The 22,896-nt window shown below is 46.7% G+C and overlaps 3 protein-coding genes across 3 annotated transcripts in view; 1 reads left to right on the top strand and 2 right to left on the bottom strand.

Moving 5' to 3' along the window:
• The window catches only part of FOXA3 (forkhead box A3), a 28,774-nt gene extending 19,467 nt beyond the window's left edge, over nt 1–9,307 (bottom strand). Inside the window, exon 1 of the mRNA XM_063140259.1 lies at nt 8,759–9,307. Coding sequence (XP_062996329.1) covers nt 8,759–8,830 — 72 coding nt within the window. The 5' untranslated portion in view covers nt 8,831–9,307. The remainder of the gene's footprint in view (nt 1–8,758) is intronic.
• The window catches only part of DMPK (DM1 protein kinase), a 399,930-nt gene that overhangs the window by 146,813 nt on the left and 230,221 nt on the right, over nt 1–22,896 (top strand). The gene's annotated exons all lie outside the window — the stretch shown is intronic.
• IRF2BP1 (interferon regulatory factor 2 binding protein 1) lies at nt 18,480–21,073 on the bottom strand. The gene has a single exon (XM_063140129.1). The coding sequence runs from the start codon at nt 21,038–21,040 to the stop codon at nt 19,214–19,216; it is 1,827 nt and encodes a 608-aa protein (XP_062996199.1). The 5' UTR covers nt 21,041–21,073; the 3' UTR covers nt 18,480–19,213.

The following is a 22,896-nucleotide window of genomic DNA, read 5'->3' as shown; positions in this document are numbered from 1 at the left end:
GAACGAATAAACAACAATATATATATGAATTGTTATGTATGGTGGTACTCTTTTTTATTCAATTGTTTTCTGTTGCAGCTGGAATATTCAGGCTCTGAGAACACACACAAAATTGGGGCTTTTTGCTAATTAAGGAATGTTTAGCTGAACTCTCGTTTGACAAATTACTCGATTATATAGTCTACAAACTTTTGTCTTATACAGAATGCCTCACCACAGCCAGAATGAAAATGTTTTTAATTTGAAGGTACACTGATAGCAAAGTTACTTATTAATCCAAGTCTTTCAAGTGACTCATAGAAAGTGGCCCAATTGTAAAATCTTCAGCAATACAATAAACATATATCAGCCCGCGGGAAGGGTGGTTCCAAACTGTTGCAATGACCCACAACCTCAATTCAAACCATTGTTCGTAGTACTGCAAGTTTAAATCAGTTTAATCAGTAAATTAAGCTTCGGCTGAAATCCTGATACAGGCACAAATGGCAAACCTCCCATTGATTTTAATGGATCACGATTGCAACTGTGAGTTTGGGAGGGGGGGTTAACTGGTGGTGCTAAAATTAAGGGCATACTTTTTGATTTTGGTGGTGGCTATTTTGGTTCCGGTGTGCTACTGTAATAGAAGATTTAAAAAGATGATCTTCAGGATGGCTGTTGCGTCTTACATTCTCTCAGTATTTAAAAAAAGGCACATATATTGAAACTTTGATATTAAATACATTTATTTATGGTTCAGTGATCAATAATTAAGAGTGCAATCCTATACATTTCTACTTAGAAGTAAGCCCCACTGAGTTCAATGGGACTTACTCCCAGGTAAGTGTGTATAAGATTGCAACCTATGTAGTTAAAGAAGAGGTCAGCATATTAAACATACTTTAATCTGCAGACAGCCTGTTTAATATATATCTATATCTATAGATAGATAGATAGATAGATAGATAGATAGATAGATCGATCTTTATAAATGTGAACGGCCTACCCAGACAAAATTTCTCCAGTTTAGTTGAATCAGATCAAGGATGCTAGCCATTGTGCAATGGGGTCATTGTATGGAGTGATGCAACTTGGAATTTTTTATCTCTACTACAAAATGAAAAGAAATCAGATGAAGCAATTCCCCCAATGTATTTTGCCTACTTCCTCTTCCTGCTGCATTGGATCATTTGCATGTAAAACGTCTTCGCATGATAATTTGAACTGAATTTGCTACATAGACAAAGACACATTTGCTAAGTAGAGGCTTCCTGACTGGCTATACCTGCAGGTGCCCTAGATGTTGGAAATCAAACAGTGCAATCCTCTACATGTCATCTCAGAAGTAAGCCCCATCAAGTGCAGCAGGGCTTACTCCCAAGTAAGTGGCCAGAGGATTGTAGCTTAACAGAATTATCCATCTAAGGCTGAGGAGGGTATATAGAGGATGTACTCAAAGACTGAGCCAGTGTGGTGTAGTGGCTAAAGTGTTGGACTGGGAGTCAGAAGATCCGGGTTCTAGTCCCCACTTGGCCATGGAAACCCACTGGGTGACTTTGGGCCAGTCACAGACTCTCAGCCCAACCCACCTCACAGGATGGTTGTTGTGAGGATAAAGTGGAAAGGAGGATTATGTACGCTGCCCTGGGTTCCTTGGAGGAAAAAAGGCAGGATAGAAATACTATAAATAAATACAACAACAACAACAACAACAATAATAATAATAATAATAATAATAATACTGGAGCACTGATTTACACCACTCTAGGATATGGCCCATTCAGCTTAGTGGTAGAATTCCAGTTTCAGCCCCATTCACTGGCCACTGACTTCTCCCTTTTCGTGCACCTTATTCTTGGACCAGCCTTCCTCAACCTGGGGCGCTCCAGATGTGTTGGACTGCAACTCCCAGAATGCCCCGGCTGGGGCATTCTGGGAGTTGCAGTCCAACACATCTGGAGCGCCCCAGGTTGAGGAAGGCTGTCTTGGACGTTAATGTTTTGTGCTGCCTCTTATCTTTTAATGTTTTATTTGGATTCTGCTTTACTGTTGATGTTTTGGGTTATTTTAACCTGTCTTCTTTTTTTTTAAAAAAATGTAAGTTCCTACGGTGTAAGGGTGGTATATTAATACTCTTAATTAAGATAGATAAATAGATAGCAAGTGGAGCCTGCAACAAAATGACAGCTCCTGTTCAGGGTTCCAGAGAGCCCCCCTTTTATAGGATGCTGGTTTCCATCCCTTCTCCCCTGATTTCATGTCACCCCTCCAACAATCAGTTATTATTCCCCCACCCTTATTTTTTTCTCGAAGATTCTCCCCCACCCCCTTTTTACTTCTGAAAAATTCTGGGGGGTCTCCGAGACTGCTGATCCCTCCCCCTCGTGCATGGATGATGCCATTTTGGTTACCTAAGGACTGGCACTCAGAGAACAGGCTTTGACACTGGGAGTAGCCAGCCATCGGTGCCCCTGGTCCATAGTTTTGTCACCAGAAACTGGAAATCAGGCATAGACTAAGGCTCTAATACGGAGAATTTGTCAGAATATGGAAATCCCATTCCTAGTTACAACGCCTTAATAGCTGTTCCTGTTCCTATTCTTAATGAAATCAGTATGCCAGCCTGATGTGTAGGACTACAAACCCCATCATCCCCAATGGCCAGGCTGGCTGGGGATAATGGGGGGGTGTAGTCCAACAAACCTGGAAGGCGCCAGGGTGGGGAAGTGTGTGCAAAATGCCAAGTTGTCCTATTAGAATCCTTCCTTCCAGCAGGCATTTAAAGCAAATAAAAATAAAGTTAGAAATCAAAGTAGAAGAAAGTATGATGTCTAAAAGTGCTGGCGGTTTTACACGGATGGCGTGAGGCTTGTGGGTTTGTGATCCCATAACAGTAGTCCTGTGCAGTGAGAATGATGAGTGTGTGTGTGTGTGTGTGTGTGTGTGTGTGTGTGTGTGAGAGAGAGAGAGAGAGAGAGAGAGGGGGGGTGCATAGGTGGGTTGGTGGGTGGGACAAACTGGAATCATGCCCACTGCCCCTGACCTCCAGGTGTTTAGCTGACCTTTTGTGGAGAGCCTGCCAGCATCAGTGGGTGTATTTCTGACCTGCTCCCCTGGGGACCCTTCTCCCCAATAAGCCTTGTGCTGCACAGAGCTATAATCTTTGTTCTTTTTTTTGTTTGTTTAGAAAAAAACAGATTTACGGGGTTAACTCCCTGCCTGGGCCTATAAAATCAGCCACATGTCCAACAGGACCTTCCCTTAGTGTTTCTGGAACAACAGTTCACCAAGCTCAAACATATAACACCGATTCTGGCCCGCTTGCATTGGCTGCCTATACGTTTCCGAGCCCAATTCAAGGTGCTGGTTTTAACCTATAAAGCCCTACATGGCTTGGGACCGCAATACCTGACGAAACGCCTCTCCCGACGTGAACCTACCCGGACACTGCGCTCAACATCTAAGGTCCTCCTCCGAGTGCCTACTCCAAGGGAAGCTCAGAGAATGGCAACAAGGGAGAGGGCCTTTTAGGTGGTAGCCCCCCGACTGTGGAGGCTCGCCTGGGGCCAACACTGTTATCTTTTAGGCGCCAGGTCAAGACTTTTCTCTTCTCCCAGGCATTTAACAACACTAAGTTTGTTTTTTAACAGACCCCAGAACTGTAGCTCTTAAATGGATATTGTTGTTTTTATACTGTTCTTTTTCTGTTTTTAAATTTTGTATACTTTTAAAATGTTTACTGTTTTTAATTTCTGTAAACCGCCCAGAGAGCTTCGGCTATGGGGCGGTATATAAATGTAACAAATAAATAAATAAAGCCGCACGGGAAAGTATTTCATTAAATGTTTGGCTGGGATGTCAAGGAGTTCGCGATGGAGGAGCTTCTGTTCCAGAGCTGCCTCTTCCGGGCCTCCCGGGAGTACCTTGGCCCCGACACTAACTTGAGCTTTTCTGGGTTTCTCCCGATAACCTGGCTGGATTCTCATTGCTCAATGAGTTTACATCCTTGGGCCTGTTCACTCACACATGCATTCATCCTTTATTGACTTCAGCATCAAGCAGTGACCTCTATGCATGAAGAAGCCATCAAAAATGACTCACCTCAGGCAGAACGTTTGAGTCATGCGATGGCAACTCAAAGACCTTTTTTCCATAGTGACTGTTCACACATTCACACACAAATCCTGGCTTTGTAGCATTTTTTTAAATCCATGTTATTTTAAGCTACATGAGAGTGTCCTTGCCTTTCCCTTTTTCCAGCCATCTTTATTTTCTTTAGATTAGCCTTCCCAACGTGGCGCCTTCCAGATTAGTTAGACTACAACTCCCATCATCGCCCAGCCAACACTGCATCCTGGTTGGGGTGATGAGAGTTGGAATCCAGCCAGTCTGTAAAGCACCAGGTTGAGGAAGCCTGGCTTAGACAGTAAACCTATGGGCATGCATTGTTCTTTTTAAGTTAAATTATTCTGCAGTGATTAGTCCTTGACGCTCATTACATCATCGTCATCATCATCATCATCATCATCATCATTATTATTTTGTTGAGCATGTTTTGAGAAAGCAGCATGAAATCTATAAATCAATAAAGACGCACCATCTAGCAAAGAGAGATCAAGTGACGATTGTGTGTGTGGGGAAAAAAAACCCTCCCTGCACCCCCTGTTTGCCAAGGGATCACCTTAAGCTTGTCCTTACGTGGTAGAAAGATTTCCCTAAAGGTTGCTTGGGGCTAGGAATGACTAGCCCTAGATGGGCCACATTCAACCTATAACCCAGAGTAGGGAATGAGTATGAGTTGCCACTGAATAGTGGATTATTGTTACGTGCAAACTCTGCACTGTAGTTTAACTATGGGTTGTTAATCACAAGAAACCCAGAGTTCACAACCCAACAACAAACCTGGGTGATTCATGGTTAACAACCCATAGTTCAACCGTGGTGAAGGTATTGCACATAACAATAATCCATGATTCAACAACTCATAATCAGTACTCTAGGTTGCCAGTATGTGCAAACCAGGTTGCCATTAAATGCATGCAAACCAAATCAGCGAAAGCTTTATTCTTCGTCTGAATTCATTTCAGTTGAGTTCAATGAAGTTTACTCCCGACATTTCTGCATGTCTGCTTAGAAAACCTTTTTATTCTCTCAGTATTTTAACACTTAATTTTAACTTAAATCTAAATTTTACTGTTCTAACTCTATTTTAATCTTATATCAATTTTGCTGCGTAGTTTTATCTTAGTTGTGCTTTTTATACTGTATTTTGTATTTGTGTTTTTAACCTGTTGGTTGTTTTATTATGGTTTTAATTTTTGTGAACCGCCCAGAGAGCTTCGGCTATTGGGCGGTATAAAAAAGTAATAAATAAAAATAAAATAAAATAAAATAAAATAGAAATAAGTCTTACTGATTTCAATGGGTTTCACTACCAGGTAAGTGGGTATAAGATTGCAGCTGGTCTTTTTTTCCTTTCTCATTTCTTTTAAAGACTTGTCCCTGAATGTGCTACATGCAGTGGAATGGATGCATTTGGAGCAATTCACAACATTCATCCATTGATAACACCGATTCTGGCCTGCTTGCATTGGCTGCCTATACACTTCCAAGCCCAATTCAAGGTGCTGGTTTTAACCTATAAAGCCTTACACGACTTGGGACCACAGTACCTGACGGAACGCCGCTCCCGACATGAACCTACCCGTACACTGCGCTCAACATCTAAGGTCCTCCTCCGAGTGCCTACTCCGAGGGAAGCTCGGAGGGTGGCAACAAGGGAGAGGGCCTTTTCAGTGGTGGCCCCCCAATTATGGAATGATCTCCCCGATGAGGCTCGCCTGGGGCCAACATTGTTATCTTTTCAGCACCTGCTCAACACTTTTCTCTTTTCCCAAGCATTTAACAAAGTTTGTTTGTTTTTTAACGGACCCCAGAACTGTTTTTTTTTTTTTAAAAAAAATGGATACCGTTGTTTTTGTACTGTTTATGTTTTTGATGATTTTAAATTTTGTATACTTTTTAATGTTCACCGTTTTTCACTTTTGTAAACCGCCCAGAGAGCTTCGGCTATGGGGCGGTATATAAATGTAATAAATCAAATCAAATCAAATCGATAAGCAATGCAAGGAAATGAGTGAGCACAAGCTGACATACAGCCAGGATCTTTTTGCGCAAAACCACTTTCAAATGGCAGAGAGTTATACTCTGCTTCTTCTCCTAACTGGACACTTCAACAACGAGTTTGAAATATGGGAAATGTCGCAGAAATAGGCAAGTACTTCTCCCCTCTACATTTCCAACAAGAAGGAGCTCATCACCTTCATTCAGGTGTGTGTATAGGGCCAGCAGAGCCCAGGATTAGATGGCTGGCAAACTGTTGAAACTGTGAGGCCGGGTGGCATTGGAGAAGCCTAGGGGATCCCTTGCATCAGGGGCAACCTGACACCCTTTTGGCAAGACTTAATGGTTCACTGTCTCCGCATGGAGGCATTTTGGAAATTGGTGTTTCAAACTTCACAACAGAAGACTGTATTTACACTTGATCTGAGCCAGTAGGCCAAGAAGTAAACTGTCCTGATTGTACATTTGGCACGTTTGTTCTTTAAAAAAACGTTAATTTAAACCTGCTCACCCCTCCCCAAAGACCCTCAAATGATGGCATCTTTTCTATCTGAAGACCTCTTTATCACAATTTTGAGTTATATAGCTGCAACAGTTGGGAGGGGGGGGGAAATCAACACAGGATTATTGATAAGGTTTTCTAACTGCATCAAAGTTGGCCAAAGATGAAGAAGCTGGAAAGATTTAGCAGACACTTCAGCATTAGAAAATTGGGTGTTTTTTTTTATTCACAGGGGCAGGCAAAAGTTAGATTGTGGTCTAACATCTGTGGTGATTTGCCGTAGGTCTCCAAAGGTTTCTGACTCTCATTATTTTAATGAAAGCTTGTGAAATAGCAAGGGGGAAAAAGTTGCATGGTTGTCCTTGGGCGAATGGTTTATCACTCCGCCTCAGTATTTCTTATCTGTGAATTAGGAATACTAATTGATTGCTTCTTGTATTAAGAAGAATTCCTGTTCTGTGGTAACTCACACGTAGATTTGTATATATCTGTGTGGGCTACAGTCGATAATTGACTCCACCCCCTGACCCACCATTTTGTGACTGACTCCGGTTGGTAGACCTCGGTGTTCTCTTAAAAAGCAAAATAGATCCTGCAAGTCTGCCCACCCGTGTTTACCACCACAACAAAAGTGACACACTATGTATGCTCACGAGAAGGTTGACACCAGAGTTTTGGAAAACTGGACTTAATTTGTGTGACAGTCCCCCCAACTTGGCAGCTTCCAGATATATTGGGCTACAACAAAGGTGCCCAATTGGAAAACCGGAGAAGGCTAGGAAGTAACATAAAGACGGTTGTGCACGCGCTGGTAACTTCGAGGCTCGACTTCTGCAATGCACTCTACATAGGGCTACCTTTGTGCCTAGTCCGGAAACTTCAACTACCTCAAAATATGGCAGCCAGGTTGGCCATCGGGACACCTAGGGGTGACCACATCACACCAGTCTAAAAATCTCTTCACTGGCTGCCAATTAGTTTCCGGGCGAAGTATAAAGTGTTGGTTATCACCTTTAAAGCCCTACATGGTTTGGGTCCAGGCTACCTGCGGGATCGCCTTCTCCCGTACAATCCACCCCGCACACTCAGGTCCTCTGGGAAGAATTTACTCCAGCCAACAAAAACAAGGCTGACAACTATTACCCAGAGGACCTTTTCTTCTGCCGCTCCCAGTTTGTGGAATGGCTTGCCGGGAGAGATTCGTCAACTTACCAGTCTTCCCGAATTTAAGAAAGCCATAAAGACTGATCTCTTCTGGCAGGCCTACCCAGTTGAATTTTAAGATGCCTTTTAATAATGTGCTGCTTTTAATAATGTGTTCGTTTCAAATGTTTTAATCAATGATATGTATTTTATGGTGATTGCATTTGTGTTGTACCCCGCCTCGATCCAGAGGGAGAGGCGGGTAACAAATACATATTATTATTATATTATTAACATATGGGAATAGAAATTACCAAGATGATGTGGGTCCTTGTGCATTATGGTTGACTACGTTGGAGTTTTCTTTAAAAAATGTTCTAGGAAGTAATGAGATGATTGTAGTAAAAATTATTAGTCAGAATCACAGAGGGTAGATAACGTCATTCGCCATGATAGCTGCATAGGGTTGGAGGCCATAAGTAAAGCACTGAATACCAGATGCTGGAGGGAAGCAATTTGCATGGCCCTCACTTCCATGTCCTGCTTGTTTTTATTCCCAAGGAAATTGGGCCGCCAATTGCTAGGACTGAATGCTGGATTACGTGGACCTGGGTCTGAACTAGGAGGGCAGTTCTTACGTCCTTAAAAGTTATCGGCGTCTATGAGACCTGTCTTTTGCACTAAATTACACCCGCTGCTGTCGTTCCCTTGTTGTAAGTCGTCAGTAACCCAGTTTCTGTTGCCCTATGTGGCTGGCCACCACAGTCAGTGCCTTATAACAACGGTTTGGGTTGCAGATTGTAATGAAGGAAGCAGAGCCACACCAAGTTGCCCGTCACTGCCGTGAGAGATCACAGTATGGCTGAGTCCCATAACTAACATTATTTTGCGTGCGCACAGCCCAAGCAGAAACGGAATACAAATTTCCCACCACCGCCACCGCACCTTCTTTTAACCCTGTCCCTTTTCAAAACCACGTATGTATTCCAAAAACATTTTCGCTTGACCTACCTCCGTGGGTTCGTTATAGTACGAGGTCCATTCGGAAATGTCGTGTGATTCCATTTTGACGGAGCCCAGCATTCCAAAATCCCAGAAAGAAAAAATATAGGAATATTGCGCCTATGTGTTTCAAATTTTTTTTTGTATTTTTTTTTTTTTTTTTGGAAAAAAAAAATCCTTGAATTGCTATCTTTGGGAATTTAATTTTCTTCTTCCTCTCCTCCTAATTCTCCTCCTCAAAATGTGTTCTTTTTGAAACCGAGCCTGACTTCACCCACCCAAAAGAAGCAGTCCAGTGCTGGATTAACCACCCGCCACCGTTTTCTAAAACGCGCAGCAGTGGTTTGGGGAGCAGATGTCTGCCTGCAGGTTGTGTCAACAGGCTTCCATGGTGTAGAATAAGGTAGGGCAATCCGTCCAGCGTTGGGATATCGAGTCAGCTGAGGCTCTTGTGAGGTGGAGAGATGTTTTTGTGGTGATGCGTTTGCTGACTGCTGCTGCTGCTGCTAAGATTTCAGCTGCCGGGTGTCCTGCTCGGCACATCTCCTAGTGCATGAAGGGCCAGCCCTCGACAAAGCCAAGTCTTTATAAAGTTAGACAGCTTCCACAATACTCCGCCCGCTGGTTTGCAAAGGGAAACCAGCTTGCCTTCTACCTGAGGTCCGTGGCGGTGGCAGCCACTTACCTCTGCCACCTGGTGGAAGAGAGGTCTCTGGCAAGAAAGCAGGTGGCCAAATGGGGTTGCAGGACTGGCCCCAGAGGGAGGAGAGCCCTCGGCAACTACGCTGATATATAGGGCATACTTTGCAGCACCCAAGAAAATCCAAGGTGCAGAAAAGAATTCACAGTTTGCACGCGCTGGTTCTGCAAGGTTCAGGCGATCTCACCGTGTCTTGTCTGAGCTGGTATGTCCAAGCGCATCTTCGGAGGACCTTTGCCCCAGGTTTTAAGCAGGTTCCAGGTTTTAAGCAGCCATTGTAGCCTTAGAAGTATTGTGATATGTTAAGGTGACCCTATGAAAAGGAGGACAGGGCTCCTGTATCTTTAACAGTAATGTAGAAAAGGGAATTGCAACAGGTGTCAATTGAAGTGGATGGAATGCCCTCTTCATCACAACTGTTACACTAGCTATAGTAGAGTGGCCAGATACAAAAGAGGGCAGGGCTTACTCCAGCTTTAACTGTTTTGATGAAGAGAGAATTTCACCCTCTTCAATTGACACCTGCTGAAAGTCCCTTTTCTACATTACAGTTAAAGATACAGGAGCCATGTCCTCCTTTTCATATGGTCACCCTAGATATGTAGACATTAGTAGATGGAAATATTTATCTCTGTGTTGGGAAGAGATTCTCTACCTTACTTACACCTGCTGTAAAAGGTCAGAAGGGAGGTTTCTTTCCCCCCTCCGGTAAGTTGGCAACCCCATAAGAGGGCTTTTGCCCTCCTTGTTTTTGAGGTGCAAATGCAACTTTTCCAGGAGCAGCTACATTTCTGACCAAGGGGGGATCTACACTACTGCTTTAAAGCGCTTTATAACAGTTTTGACAACTGTTGGGGCCCAGGACACACTGCATATACAGGTTTCAAAACGTTTTCAAAGTGCTTTAAAGCGCGTTAAAAGCAGTGGTGTAGATCTCCCCCCTAATTCAATTGTTCGTCACATGGGGTGACTATTTGTTATGAATAGCTCCGGGGATCTGTGTACTAGATATGCGTGACATCCCAGGCAGTTAACGACTAAATTTGGATTAGCTCAACAGTGCCCCTTACAGAATCTGTTAAGTGAGCACATGACTATGAAAGCTGGACACTTAAGCTCTTTCGCACAATACTTTTTGTCTACTTAGAACTGATCAGCTCTTTTATCATTCAGGTGTAGGGGCATTAGAAAAAGTAAGGCTAGCCACTAAGTAATTTTCTGATTTTCTGCCCCGTAGAAATGAATGTGTGAAGCAACCTGCAAAAGAAACAGCTTTAGCAACTTCAAGCTTGTATCATTTGATAGTAAGAAAATGTTATGTTCAGTGAACAGTTTGATTGTCTGTTATTTGTTACTATTCTCAGCAGGTTTATGATGACGTTTGAAAAGATAAGAAGCAAGTGAAGTTTTTCCTGTGAGGCTAAGTATTGTGCTAGTGTATGGTAACGTTACTTGGCTAATCCAATTAAATAAAAGACTTTTAGGTGCACAGTGGAGAAGCCAGTGACAGTTAAAGTTAAAGCACATAGCCACAATTTTTCAAAACATGAAAGAACACAAAACAAGTAGAGTTTATTGTGTAGTTTATTGTGAGTTTAAAGAAAACCTTGCTGACATGTTCACAAAACCACTAGGTCCCACCAAACACAGAGAAGTTTGTGAAACTTTAGGTTTCAGAGAAGAAAAATGTAAATAACTGTACAATGTGTTGTTAAATCCTGTATAAACATAAGAAGAGGTGTTGGAATCCTGGATCAGGGTTCTGGTTATGTTTCCATGGATTTACTAATTGCTGAGGAGCTGGAGGAATCAGAAGACTCAGCAGAAAACTTAAAGGTCAACGTTGCACCTGGACATTGATGTCATGATTGAATAATTGGTAACTTGATTGTTTCAATTAAGGGATTGCAAGCAGTTGCATCACTGTACAGTTAGCCTATAAAAAGGAATGTATTCCCATGTACATGTATCAGAAATGATCACTCCATCAGAAAGTATCTGTGTATAAGAGCTGTATTGACTGACCGTATGTAAGTATTTGTGATTGCCATAACTAAATTATATTTTTATATGCCAGTAAAGGTTTGTTTAAACCTATTGAAAGTCTCAGTCTTAATCTGTGTCTGTGCTGACTTTGCTGGAAACCGTTGCAAAAACTCTGCTATAAAGTTATTGGCCAGAAGCCCAGTCTGGCAATAACTAAATAAGGTTGTAAATATAAACCATCATATCCCAATAGTCCACTGACATCAGAAATAAGAACGTAAGAGCCAAGCTCAGACCACGGGTCCATCTAGTCAAACATTTTGCTCGAATAGTAGAAAGTATCACACTATTCCACAAACCAAGATTCAAGATTCAAATAATAAAACCGATTTCAAAATGCTTAAAACCAATCTTTTGTGAACCGCCCAGAGAGCTTCGGCTATTGGGCGGTATAGAAATATAATAAACAAATAAATAAATAAATAAAAGATTTCTATAAAAGTGAGAGTTTGCTCGCAAGATGGTTTTCTTAATACCATATTTCTTCGATTGTAAGACACCATCGATTGTAAGACGCACACTAATTTCAGTACCACCAACAGAAAAAAAAAACCCTAAGACGCACCCGCGATTCTAAGACACACCCCGTTTGTAGAGATGTTTATATAGGGGGAAAGTGCGTCTTAGAATCGAAGAAATAGGGTAACATCTAATCAGAAGCCAAAATGCTTGGTTTCCGGCCATCCCTTCTCCAATGGACTCTTCATATGCTCTGAAACTCAAGATTCAAGTAGGTAACATTTAAGAGGGCCTTTTCAGTGGTGGCCCCCCAATTGTGGAATGATCTCCCCGATGAGGCTCGCCTGGTGCCAACGTTGTTATCTTTTCGGCGCCAGGTCAAGACTTTTCTCTTCTCCCAGGCGGTTAGCAACATATGCTGAGTGTTGTTTTTTTAACTGACCCCAGTTAAAAATGGATATTGTTTGTTTTTATGCTTTAGATGGTTTTAACATTTTTGTATATTTGTTTTTAATGTTCACTGTTCTTAACTTTTGTAAACCGCCCAGAGAGCTTTGGCTACGGGGCGGTATATAAATGTAATAAATAAATAAATAAATAAAAATAACTAATTAAATTAGATTTGCGTTATTGGTTATTTAGAATCCTGAGAATATGCCCCTGTGGGCTCACCGTCACTATAGTCTCGCCCTGTGTGTGTGGTGGGAGGCTGAGGCACGAGCGCCGGCTGAGCACTCATGGGGCAACACCCTCTTCTCGCAGCCAGGTTCAGGGATGATGTGGGGACTATTGCCTCTTATTCTCTTCCTCTGGGGCTCCTTTTCCTCTACACTGGCTATTCTCCACGGTTTGATTCCCGGTATCTCCAGGTAGGGTTGGAAAAACTCCTGCCTGAAACCCTGGAGAGGGGCTGCTGCCGGTCAGTGTTGACAATACTGGGCGAGATGGACCCATGCTATAATAATAATAATAATAATAATAATAATAATAATAATAATAATAACAACAACAACATGTATTTATTTGTTACCCACTTCTGGATCGAGGCGGGGTACAACACAAAAGCAAACACCATAAAATACATATCATTGATTAAAACATTTAAAATGAATACGTTATTAAAAGCAGCACATTATTAAAAGCCATCTTAAAATTCAACTGGGTAGGCCTGTCGGAAGAGATCAGTCTTTATAGCTTTCTTAAAATCCGGAAGACTGTTAAATTGATGAATCTCTCCCGGCAGGTCATTCCATAATCTGGGAGCGGCAGAAGAAAAGGTCCTCTGGGTAATAGTTATCAGCCTTGTTTTTGTTGGCTGGAGGAAATCCTTCCCAGAGGACCTGAGTGTGCGGGGCGGGTTGTACGGGAGAAGGCGATCCCGCAGGTAGCCTGGAGCCAAACCATGTTGGGCGTTAAAGGTGACAACCAACACTTTATACTTCGCCCGGGAACTAATTGGTTTGACTTGGTATGAGGCAGCGTCTTGTGTTCCTGCAGGCACAGGATCCATCCCGTACCGTACTCTGGGCAGGCCAGAAGGAGTTGTTAACCTTATTGCTCCAAGCAAGCTCTTGTACCCTTGCAAGCTCCTTATCTGGACAGAGATAGCCTAGCTACAGTTATCCATGCTCTGATAACCTCTCGTTTGGATTACTGCAATGCGTTATACGTGGGGCTGCCTTTGAAAACGATCCGGAAACTTCAACTGGTACAAAACAGGGCAGCACGTTTACTAACAGGGACTGGCCGACGAGACCACATTACGCCAGTCCTTTTCCAGCTTCATTGGCTGCCAGTCCAGGTCTGGGCCCGATTCAAAGTGCTGGTATTGACATTTAAAGCCCTAAATGGCTTGGGGCCAGGCTATCTGAAGGAACGTCTCCTCCCATATGTACCTGCCCGGACCCTAAGGTCATCCTCAGGGGTCCTTCTCCGCGAGCCCCTGCCAAAGGAAGTGAGGCAGGTGGCTACCAGGAGCAGGGCCTTCTCTGCTGTGGCACCCCGGCTGCGGAATGAGCTCCCTAAGGATGTTCGCTTGGCACCTACATTATATGCCTTTAGACGCCAGGAGAAGACATTTTTATTCTCCCAGTATTTTAACCTTCTATAAATAAATTTTAACTTGGTGTTTTAAATTTGTAATTTTGCATAGCTGCTGTTTTGATCTGGTTGAGCTTTTATATTGTATTTTATATTATGGTTTTATACTGTTGTTTTATACTTTGAATATTTTTAATTTTTGTGAACCGCCCAGAGAGCTCCGGCTATTGGGCGGTATAGAAATGTAATAAATAAATAAATAAGCTCCGTGATGGGCAGTCATTCAACAGGTGGTGTTCCCAGCATTGAGCTGGCACCCTTAGGAGACACTGTGCCTGCTACTCTGCTCTCTGTTGAGCCATTGCTCAAGAGAACAGAAGGAGCCCTGCTGGGGTGACTGGTTGGCAGCCCTGCACATGTGGCTCTCTGTTTCAGGATATCCTGTATCCCGGATGCCGTTCAGTTAAGCCTTTGACGCTGCTGCAGGTGTTGCGTCTTTGTTGCTAGGGAGTGGTAGATAGGGATCCCTTTCCCACACCCTCGTATGATCTGGCTTCAACTGGCCTGAAGAAGAGCAGACCGTAACATGGTAGGGAGGGAAGGACCCTGCTGTGATGCTTCCTGCAAGGCTGACCAATCAGATAACACTGTGGGGATTGATCATATGGGTGGGTGGGTCGGGGAGGCAAGCCAGAAAGGCTGGTTTGGCACATGCAGGAGTCAGCCTACTGGCCCAAGCCATGCTCCTGTCCTACTGTGGGGTTGTCAGGGCCGGTGCCAGACTATTTTGCGCCCTAGGCAAGGTGAGCTACTTTCACCCACCCCACCCCCCCAAAAAATGCCAACTTTGTTTTTTAAGAACAGATGTTTCCTGGAAAAAATAAGAAGCACAAAACTTGAAACTGCTAAATTTATTTTAAAGTCCAAGAAAGACGTCATGCCAATTATAGCAAACAAATTGGAAAGGAACGTCTATGGGTCTAAAATGCATTATTTAATAGGGATATCATCTCCAAATCATCCCCCCCCCAACTCACACACGCGCGCAGACACACACACTCAGCATCACTCACTCCAAACAAACACACGCATGAACACATGCATTCGCTCAAAGACCCCATGCACCCCATTCACGTTCTGGAAGTCCAAACGTGGAGCAGCCCATCCCAGCATCCCCGGCTTCGCTTTGGCGGGCGAGATGGTGCCCCGCGCCCATCCAGCTGAAGCGAAGCCAGGGACGCTGGGGTGGGGTGGGGGCGGCTCCACGTTCGGACTTCCACCCGGAAGTCGCCCTCTCACCTGCCCAGGCCCAGCTGAATCCTCAGTCCAGCTCACAGTCAACAACGCACGTGAGCGCTGCGCTGCATCCGGCGCCCCTCTTAGCTTGGCGCTCTAGGCGGCCGCCTGAGTGGCCTCTATGGTAGCACCGCCCCTGGGGGTTGTACGCTGGATTTGAGCCAGGGAAGGGCCGTAGCTCAGTGATAGCGCCTCTGCTTTGCATGCCGAAGGTCGCAGGTTCAATCCTCGGTATCATCTCCAGGTAGGGCTAGGAGAGAACATTGCCCCAAACACTGGAGAGCCATTGCTGCCGGTCAGGGTCGACAGCGGACCCATTGCCTGGTTCAGCGTAAGGCAGCTTCCAGCGTTCCTGTGCACTCTCAGTTTGTAAAGCACGAGCTGTTCCGTCCAGCCAGGCCTCTTGCTGCAGTTCCTGTGCTCCTGACATCTGTGGCTAGTGCTTGGGGGCAGGTACAGGCCCATGACGTGGCTGATTGCTATCGGCTACTGATCTGCAGAGCTTGCTATCTGGGCTTCCTCTCTTTACTTCTTCTTCTTTCTTTTTTTTTTAACCCCTGCCCGTTCTCTTGGTGGGGCTCAAACTCCTTCCTCCTGTTGCCCAACCCCACCCCACCCCCGTGCCCTATGGAGTGAGTCACTGCAGGGTGCAACTGTGGGTTTTTTTGTTTGCATGTTTCGGCCCTACACCTGCCTGCTTGTCTAAAGAGTCTTTCTCTCCCTTGAAGCCTTGTTCCAGGAGGGCTACATGTGGGCTTATTGCTTGGCACTTAAAATATCTGGGGCATAGGACACAAATCTGCATAACATTTGCATAAGACCAAATCTGCATAACATTGGCAAGTCAAGGACGAACTAGGGACAACCACTCCCCCAATTAATTCCCTAATTCCCCAATTCCCACCCAGGAATTGAACCCTCTTCAGTTAATTATTCCATTCACCAACCATCATTCAAAAAAATTAAAAACAGAGTGCGGCACAATTCCATTCGTGGAATGGAACATGGACAAGCATCTGTTAGGGATGCTTTAGGGTGGATTCCTGCATTGAGCAGGGAGTTGGACTCGATGGCCTTGTAGGCCCCTTCCAACTCTGCTGTTCTATGATTCTATTATTCTTTCTTTTCTGCTTTTGGGGGCAGGTCTCCTGTGTCTTTGGTAGCAACCTGGGATGCAGAAACCCAACTTTGAGATGCAGAAAAAGAAGTTTTCCCTCAGCATGCTGAGGACGTGATGGGCAAAGCCTTCAAACGCTTCATTTCTGCCTGTCACATGTCGTTAAAAGCACAGGACCACTGCCAGGTAGAAGCCCACCCCCTGTTGCCTGTATGAACTGGGGCTGGCAGTACTGGAGCCAGGGGCTGATGGAGCAGAGGCCTTGCGTGTCTTGTATGCTGTGAGGCAGGAGTGCGGCCTCTGGCAAAGCCCTCATCACTGTGAGTTCATTGGCTCCCTCTCTGCATGGACAGTGTGGGGGGCTCTCACTATATCACCCTATAATCATCGGCTGATGTCTGGAGCTGCCCCTTTCCAGCATGTAACTCCTCTGCTGAGGGAACTGCACTGGCTGCCTATTCGCTACCTGGCCAGGTTTAAGGTTCTTGTGCTTGTGTACAAAGCCCTAAACAACTTGGGACCAGGATACCTGAGAGAGCGCCTTCTCCCCTACCAACCTGCCCGGTCACTGAGGTCATCCGAGGGCCTGCTCATGGTGGTTCCACATAGATCCATCCTCCGATTGGAATCCACCAGGGGAAGAGCCTTCAGCGTGGTGGCCCCCCTCCTGTGGAACTCCCTGCCTCTGGAGGTCAGGCAGGCGCCAACCTTGTACTCCTTTCGGCACCTCCTGAAAACATCTTCATTCCAAGAAGCCTTTCTCTAACATGCAGCCTTGGATTACTGCTATTGCTTCTTTTAAATTTTGTTTTAACTGTTTTTATTCTGTTTTTATTTTCATTTTTCCTTGTACACCGCTCCGAAATTTTTCAATGGGGAGCGGTATATAAATATTCTAAATAAATAAATAATCAACCTCAAAGAGTTCTTGTAAGTATAAAAGGCAGGGGGACCGCATACCCCACCCATAGTTCCCCAAACCATTTTAAGGATCAATCACAAGCAGCCTATTCAATCGGCGTTGAGAGATTCCGCCTCCGCAAGCGAAATCTTAGGCAGACGCGCAAAATAACCGAGAATAATAAATGGAAAAAAAAAAAGATAATCAAGTTTATTGACAGAAACGAGTAAATGAAATACAAAAACAAATTTAACATTTTCCCTTCCTCTCCCTGCAGTCTTAGAACGTGGGAATCCAACCCTCCCATCTTTTCCACTTCGCTCTCCTACCCACCCCTGCATCGTAACACAAAAACACACAAGGTTGGCAGAGCTGTCTGCCAATGAGTGAAACAGATGTAGAACCAGACACACCTGACGTTAAGGGGTGGGTGTTTGCAGTTAACTCACCTGCACCTCCACATCACGGTAGGAGCAAGCCCTCCTCCCCAGGAGCCTTTACTGATTTAGGGCTACCCTCGCCATCCAGTCCCCCTCTCCCCGCTCAATAAAATCCCTCCATTTAGAGCTGGTAATGATCTTATTCAGGAGGCCATCTTTGCAATATTTTAATTTTGATTGGGCCTGGGAATTAAAATACAATCAGGCATTGTGTCCTTCTGTCTTTTTGCCCATTGCCAATTCAGGCATCTGTCCTGAGCGGCAAAGACGACCTTGACTGAGAAGTTCATTTCTTTATGAAATTTACGACCTACTTTTCATTATAACATGATCCCATTTATTACCTACTTTTCATTATAACGTGACTAGATGGACCCTTGGTGGATCTTCGCCAGCTCACTTTGGGGTGTGAGGTCATTTAAACCGTGGGTCCTTATTCCGCTTATCAGTTCAGCTGTGTTTCAAAGTTTCGCACAAATAAAGAGCTGGGAACCAGTTCAGCATCATGGGTCCCAACTATCCCTTTATTCCTTCCAACAAAATTACACATTTTTCCTCTCTTTTTTGGCGTGCATGCTTAGTCTTTTGGTATGAAAAATACCCCCTCCTCCATCAAAAAAAAAAAAATCTACCCAAGAGGCACTTTTTCCATCTACATCTCTCCTGCGCACCCATGTCCCTTAATTTTCCAGACCCTTCCTCACCCCCCACCCCACCCCACCCTTCCCACACAACGTATTTCCCTCCCCCATCCTGCCCAGAATAAAACAGAATCCAAGCTGGCTAGTTACAGAACTCTGGACTCTATATAAAGCTGCACAGATTTAGGACTGCCCCATAAACACAATGTCCAAGGAGGGGGTGTGCATGTGAAGGGTAAAGGGGGGGGGAGAGACAGTTGCAGAAATGGGCGAGTTCATGGGGGGAGGGGCAGGATAAAAGGGGGCTGCACCCAGGATTAATGGGTATCCACAACTGCTTGTGGGAACAGGGCTAGAATGGCAAGGGTGTTTTGGTTTGGGAATAAGAGAAACAGCAGGAGTTCCAGGGGAGAGAATGTTTAGCTCAGGAGTGAGCGTGTGAGTGTGTGTGTGTGGTGGGTGTCAGACTCTCCCCTAAAAACACGGTCTTCAAACCCTGCTGAATTCTCCTTCGACCCCTTTTAAGAATTTCCCTCCCACCCTCCTTCTGAGTAGCACTAATGATTGCCCAGACCCCCCTTTCCCACCCAGACTCCCCATAGTAGGTTATGTAGATGTGGCTTCATATATAAGCTTGCTATGGAAATATTATTTAAAAAATAGATTTATATACAATACCCCAGTCCACAGTGGGTTAAAGAGGGCGTTGGGTGGGGAATAAGTTACTAATTCCAATCACGGCCACAGTGGACAAGAGAGGGGTGGGGGTGGGGGCTCGTGGCCCCCCCTGGCACGGTGTCCCGGATCCCAGCCGCTCTCCCTTTTCACGGGTCGCGCTCCTTTTTTACTTTCACGTCTCCGGCTAAGATGGTCGCGATCTCACCCTGCATGAAGGCCCAGGGGACGTTGGATCCCACCAGGGGGCATTTCTCCCCGCTGGGGCAATACACCTCTCCAGCTGCTCCTTGGGCTTTAATGAAATCCCGGGAACAAGGGAAACAGAACTTGTGCCCGGGCACCGAAGGGCACTGGACAAAGTGGGTATCCTCCAGCCGCTCGTGGCAGATGGTGCAGCAGAGCGGGGCGCTGCTGGCTCCGCCCGAGGAATCAGGGGCGCTCTGCGTGCCGCTGGGCTCCACTCCCCCGGAAGAGTGGGCCCCAGATGAAGAAGAAGAAGAGGAAGAGGAGGAGGCGGCAGGGGTCGCTTGGCCTGGTTCACCGTTGCGCGGCACCAATCGGTGCTGCCCCGAGGCAGCTGGCGACGCTGGACTGGCGCTGTTTTGCCGGGCGGTGGTGGAGTGGACTGGGTTGACCTCCTTGTTCCCCAGGGTGTCGGCCACATTCTTGAGAGCAGTGATGGGAGAGGGGTCGTTGCGTAAGGAGCCCTCGGGCAAAGGCCCTTGGCCTGCTGATGTTGGCAAGTGGGCCAGGCCTGACGGGTAGATGCCGCCTGATACTTGGGGCAGCCAGTGCTGCCGTTGCTGATGTTCCTCGCCGGTGAGTTTGCCCGTCAGCTCTCCCTCCGGTTCCGGGGAGGCCTTGCGTCTCCGCATGACAGCCCGGGATGCCGGCACGGCCCTCAGGAGACTGGGTGGCATGGCACAATTGCTGTCTAGGAACTGCTGAGGGAGGGCGTCTGGGGCCGGCGCCTCCCGGAAGAAGCGCACCGCTTCGGTGAAGAGCTCGCCCAGGAGGCGCCAGTCGCCCGAGCCGTGTCGCTTCTCGTACTCCAGGTACTTGTAACCGGACGAGATGACTTTGCCGGGGTCCTTGAGGCAATCTTGGAACATCTGCTTGGCCACCCCCAACACGCCGGCGTAGACGTTGCCGGAGCCGCACGGGTATTCGGTGAAGAGCTTCAGTTCGTACTCGTAGCCGGGCCGGGCCGCGGCGTCGAAGGCGAAGATCCTCCCGACCAGCGCGTGGTCCTTCTTGAAGCGCACGTTGAAGGGGGCGCAGCCGTAGAGGGCCAGCAGCTGCTCGCGCACGGCCTTGGGCTTGCCGTGCCACTCCTCGGCCCGCCCGCGCATGGCCTCGTTCAGCTCGGCCAGGCACTCGGCGTTGCGCTGCTTCTCCTTCTCGTAGTCGCCGTAGGCCGCCCGGGCCGCCGGCTTGGCCAGCTCGCCCAACATGGGCGATGCCATGGCCAGTGAGGCGGCGGTGGGGCGGCCGGCCAGGCCGGACACGGCAGCCAGCAGGCCCTGAGGGCCTCCCATCAGCCCCTGGGGCACCAGGCTGGGCGGCACTGCCCCGAGCAGGGCCCGCCTGGCCGTGGGGCTCTGCCGGCTGCCCTCGCCCTCGTCGGCGCGCGCCAGCCCGTTGGGCAAGCGCGGGCCCAGCGCGTAGTCGCCCCCGGAGGCGCGGGCGCGCTCGTAGCGCTCCAGGGCCGCGGCGGCGGCGGCGGCGGCGGCGGCGCCCTCCTTGGCGTGCTTGGCGCCCGGCGGCCCCGGCGAGCGGCCCTCTTGCAGGACGTGGTTGCGCTTGAGCTGCCGGGCCGTCTCGATGAGGAACTCGATGCGGTCGGCGCCCTCGAAGTTGACGCAGCCCCGGCACACGGCCTCGCTGAAGTCCCAGATCATGGCCCAGGGCATCTTGGGCAGGTCGCACAAGTAGCACCATTGTCTGCGGGACGTCTGCTGCGCCGAGGACATCTTGGCGGCCCGCTTGCAGCCCTGGGGCGGGGGGCGCCGGGGAGGGGGGGGGGGCGGCGGCCTTGTTTACACCTGTGCAGCCAGGAGCAGGCCCGAGCCGCCGGGGTGGGGGGCGGAGGAGGACGAGGAGGAGGAGGAGGAGGAGGAGGGGAAGAGAAAAGAGGGGGGGAAATTCCCCTCTTGCATGGAGAAACTTACATAACTCCGCTGCAAGGCCTGCTGGGAGATGTAGTCTTGCAGCCTGGCGGGGGGGGACTCTTAAAGGCGACCCGGGAGCTTCGCTTCCCCCCCCCCCCGGACTTTAAACTAGGGTGACCCTACGAAAAGGAGGACAGGGCTCCTGTATCTTTAACAGTAATGTAGGAAAGGGAATTTCAGCAGGGGTCAATTGAACTGGGTGAAATTCCCTCTTCATCACAACAGTTAAAAGCGACACTAGCTATAGTAGAGTGGCCAGATACAAAAGAGGGCAGGGCTCCTGCAGCTTTAACTGTTGTGATGAAGAGCGGATTTCACCCTCTTCAATTGACACCTTATTTATTTATTTATTTATTACATTTTTATACCGCCCAATAGCCGAAGCTCTCTGGGCGGTTCACAAAAATTAAAACCATAATAAAACAACCAACAGGTTAAAAGCGCAAATACAAAATACAGTATCAAAAGCACAACCGGGATAAAACCATGCCACAAAAATTGATATAAGATTAAAATACAGAGTTAGAACAGTGAAATTTAAATTTAAGTGAAAATTAAGTGTTAAAATACTGAGAGAATAAAAAGGTCTTCAGCTGGTGACGAAAGGAGTACAGTGTAGGCGCCAGGCGGACCTCTCTGGGGAGCTCGTTCCACAACCGGGGTGCCACAGCGGAGAAAGCCCTCCTCCTAGTAGCCACCTGCCTCACTTCCTTCGGCAGGGGCTCACGGAGAAGGACCCCTGTGGATGATCTTAAGGTCCAGGCAGGTACATATGGGAGGAGGCGTTCCTTCAAATAACCTAGCCCCAAACTGTTTAGGGCTTTAAATGTCAATACCAGCACTTTGAATCGGGCCCGGACCTGGACTGAAATTCCCTTTTCTACATTACTGTTAAAGATACAGGAGCCCTGTCCTCCTTTTCATATGGTCACCCTATTTAAACGGCGCAAGCAAGAGCCCCCCCTGGGGGGGGGGGGTCGTTGCCGGCCCTGTGTTTATTATTGCACGGCCGAGAGGCGAGACGAGACTGAACACGCTGCGGTGGCACGTTTGACTGTTGATTTATTTTATTCATTTATTTATTTTCATTACATTTATATACAGTCCCACAGCCGAAGCTCTCTGGGTGGTTTACAACAATTAAAAATGGTAAACATTAAAAGTATACAAAATTTAAAAACCATCAAAAACATAAAACAACAGTATCCATTTAAAAACAACAATTCTGGGGTCCATTAAAAACAAACTGAACGTTGATTGCAAAAGAAGAAGAAGAAGATAGGGTGACCCTATGGAAAGGAGGACAGGGCTCCTGTAGCTTTAACAGTTGCATAGGAAAGGGAATTTCAGCAGGTGTCATTTGTATATATGGGGAACCTGGGGAAATTCCCTCTTCATCACAGCAGTTAAATCTGCAGGAGCTATACTAGAGTGACCAGATTTAAAAGAGGGCAGGGCACCTGCAGCTTTAACTGGTGTGATGATGAGGTGCCCTGCCCTCTTTTAAATCTGGTCACTCTAGTATAGCTCCTGCACCTTTAACTGTTGTGATGAAGGGGGAATTTCATCAGGTTCCCCATATATACAAATGACACCTGCTAAAATTCCCTTTTCAATGCAACTGTTAAAGATATAGGAGCCCTGTCCTCCTTTTCATA

The sequence above is a fragment of the Elgaria multicarinata genome, chromosome 13 (assembly GCF_023053635.1).
Source record: "Elgaria multicarinata webbii isolate HBS135686 ecotype San Diego chromosome 13, rElgMul1.1.pri, whole genome shotgun sequence".
Lineage (NCBI taxonomy): Eukaryota > Metazoa > Chordata > Lepidosauria > Squamata > Anguidae > Elgaria > Elgaria multicarinata.
This window is presented reverse-complemented; position numbering and strand designations above follow the sequence as displayed.

Bases quoted from the DNA above. Each gene is read 5' to 3' on its own strand.
- IRF2BP1 (XM_063140129.1), bottom strand. From the start codon at position 21,040: ATGTCCTCGGCGCAGCAGACGTCCCGCAGACAATGGTGCTACTTGTGC.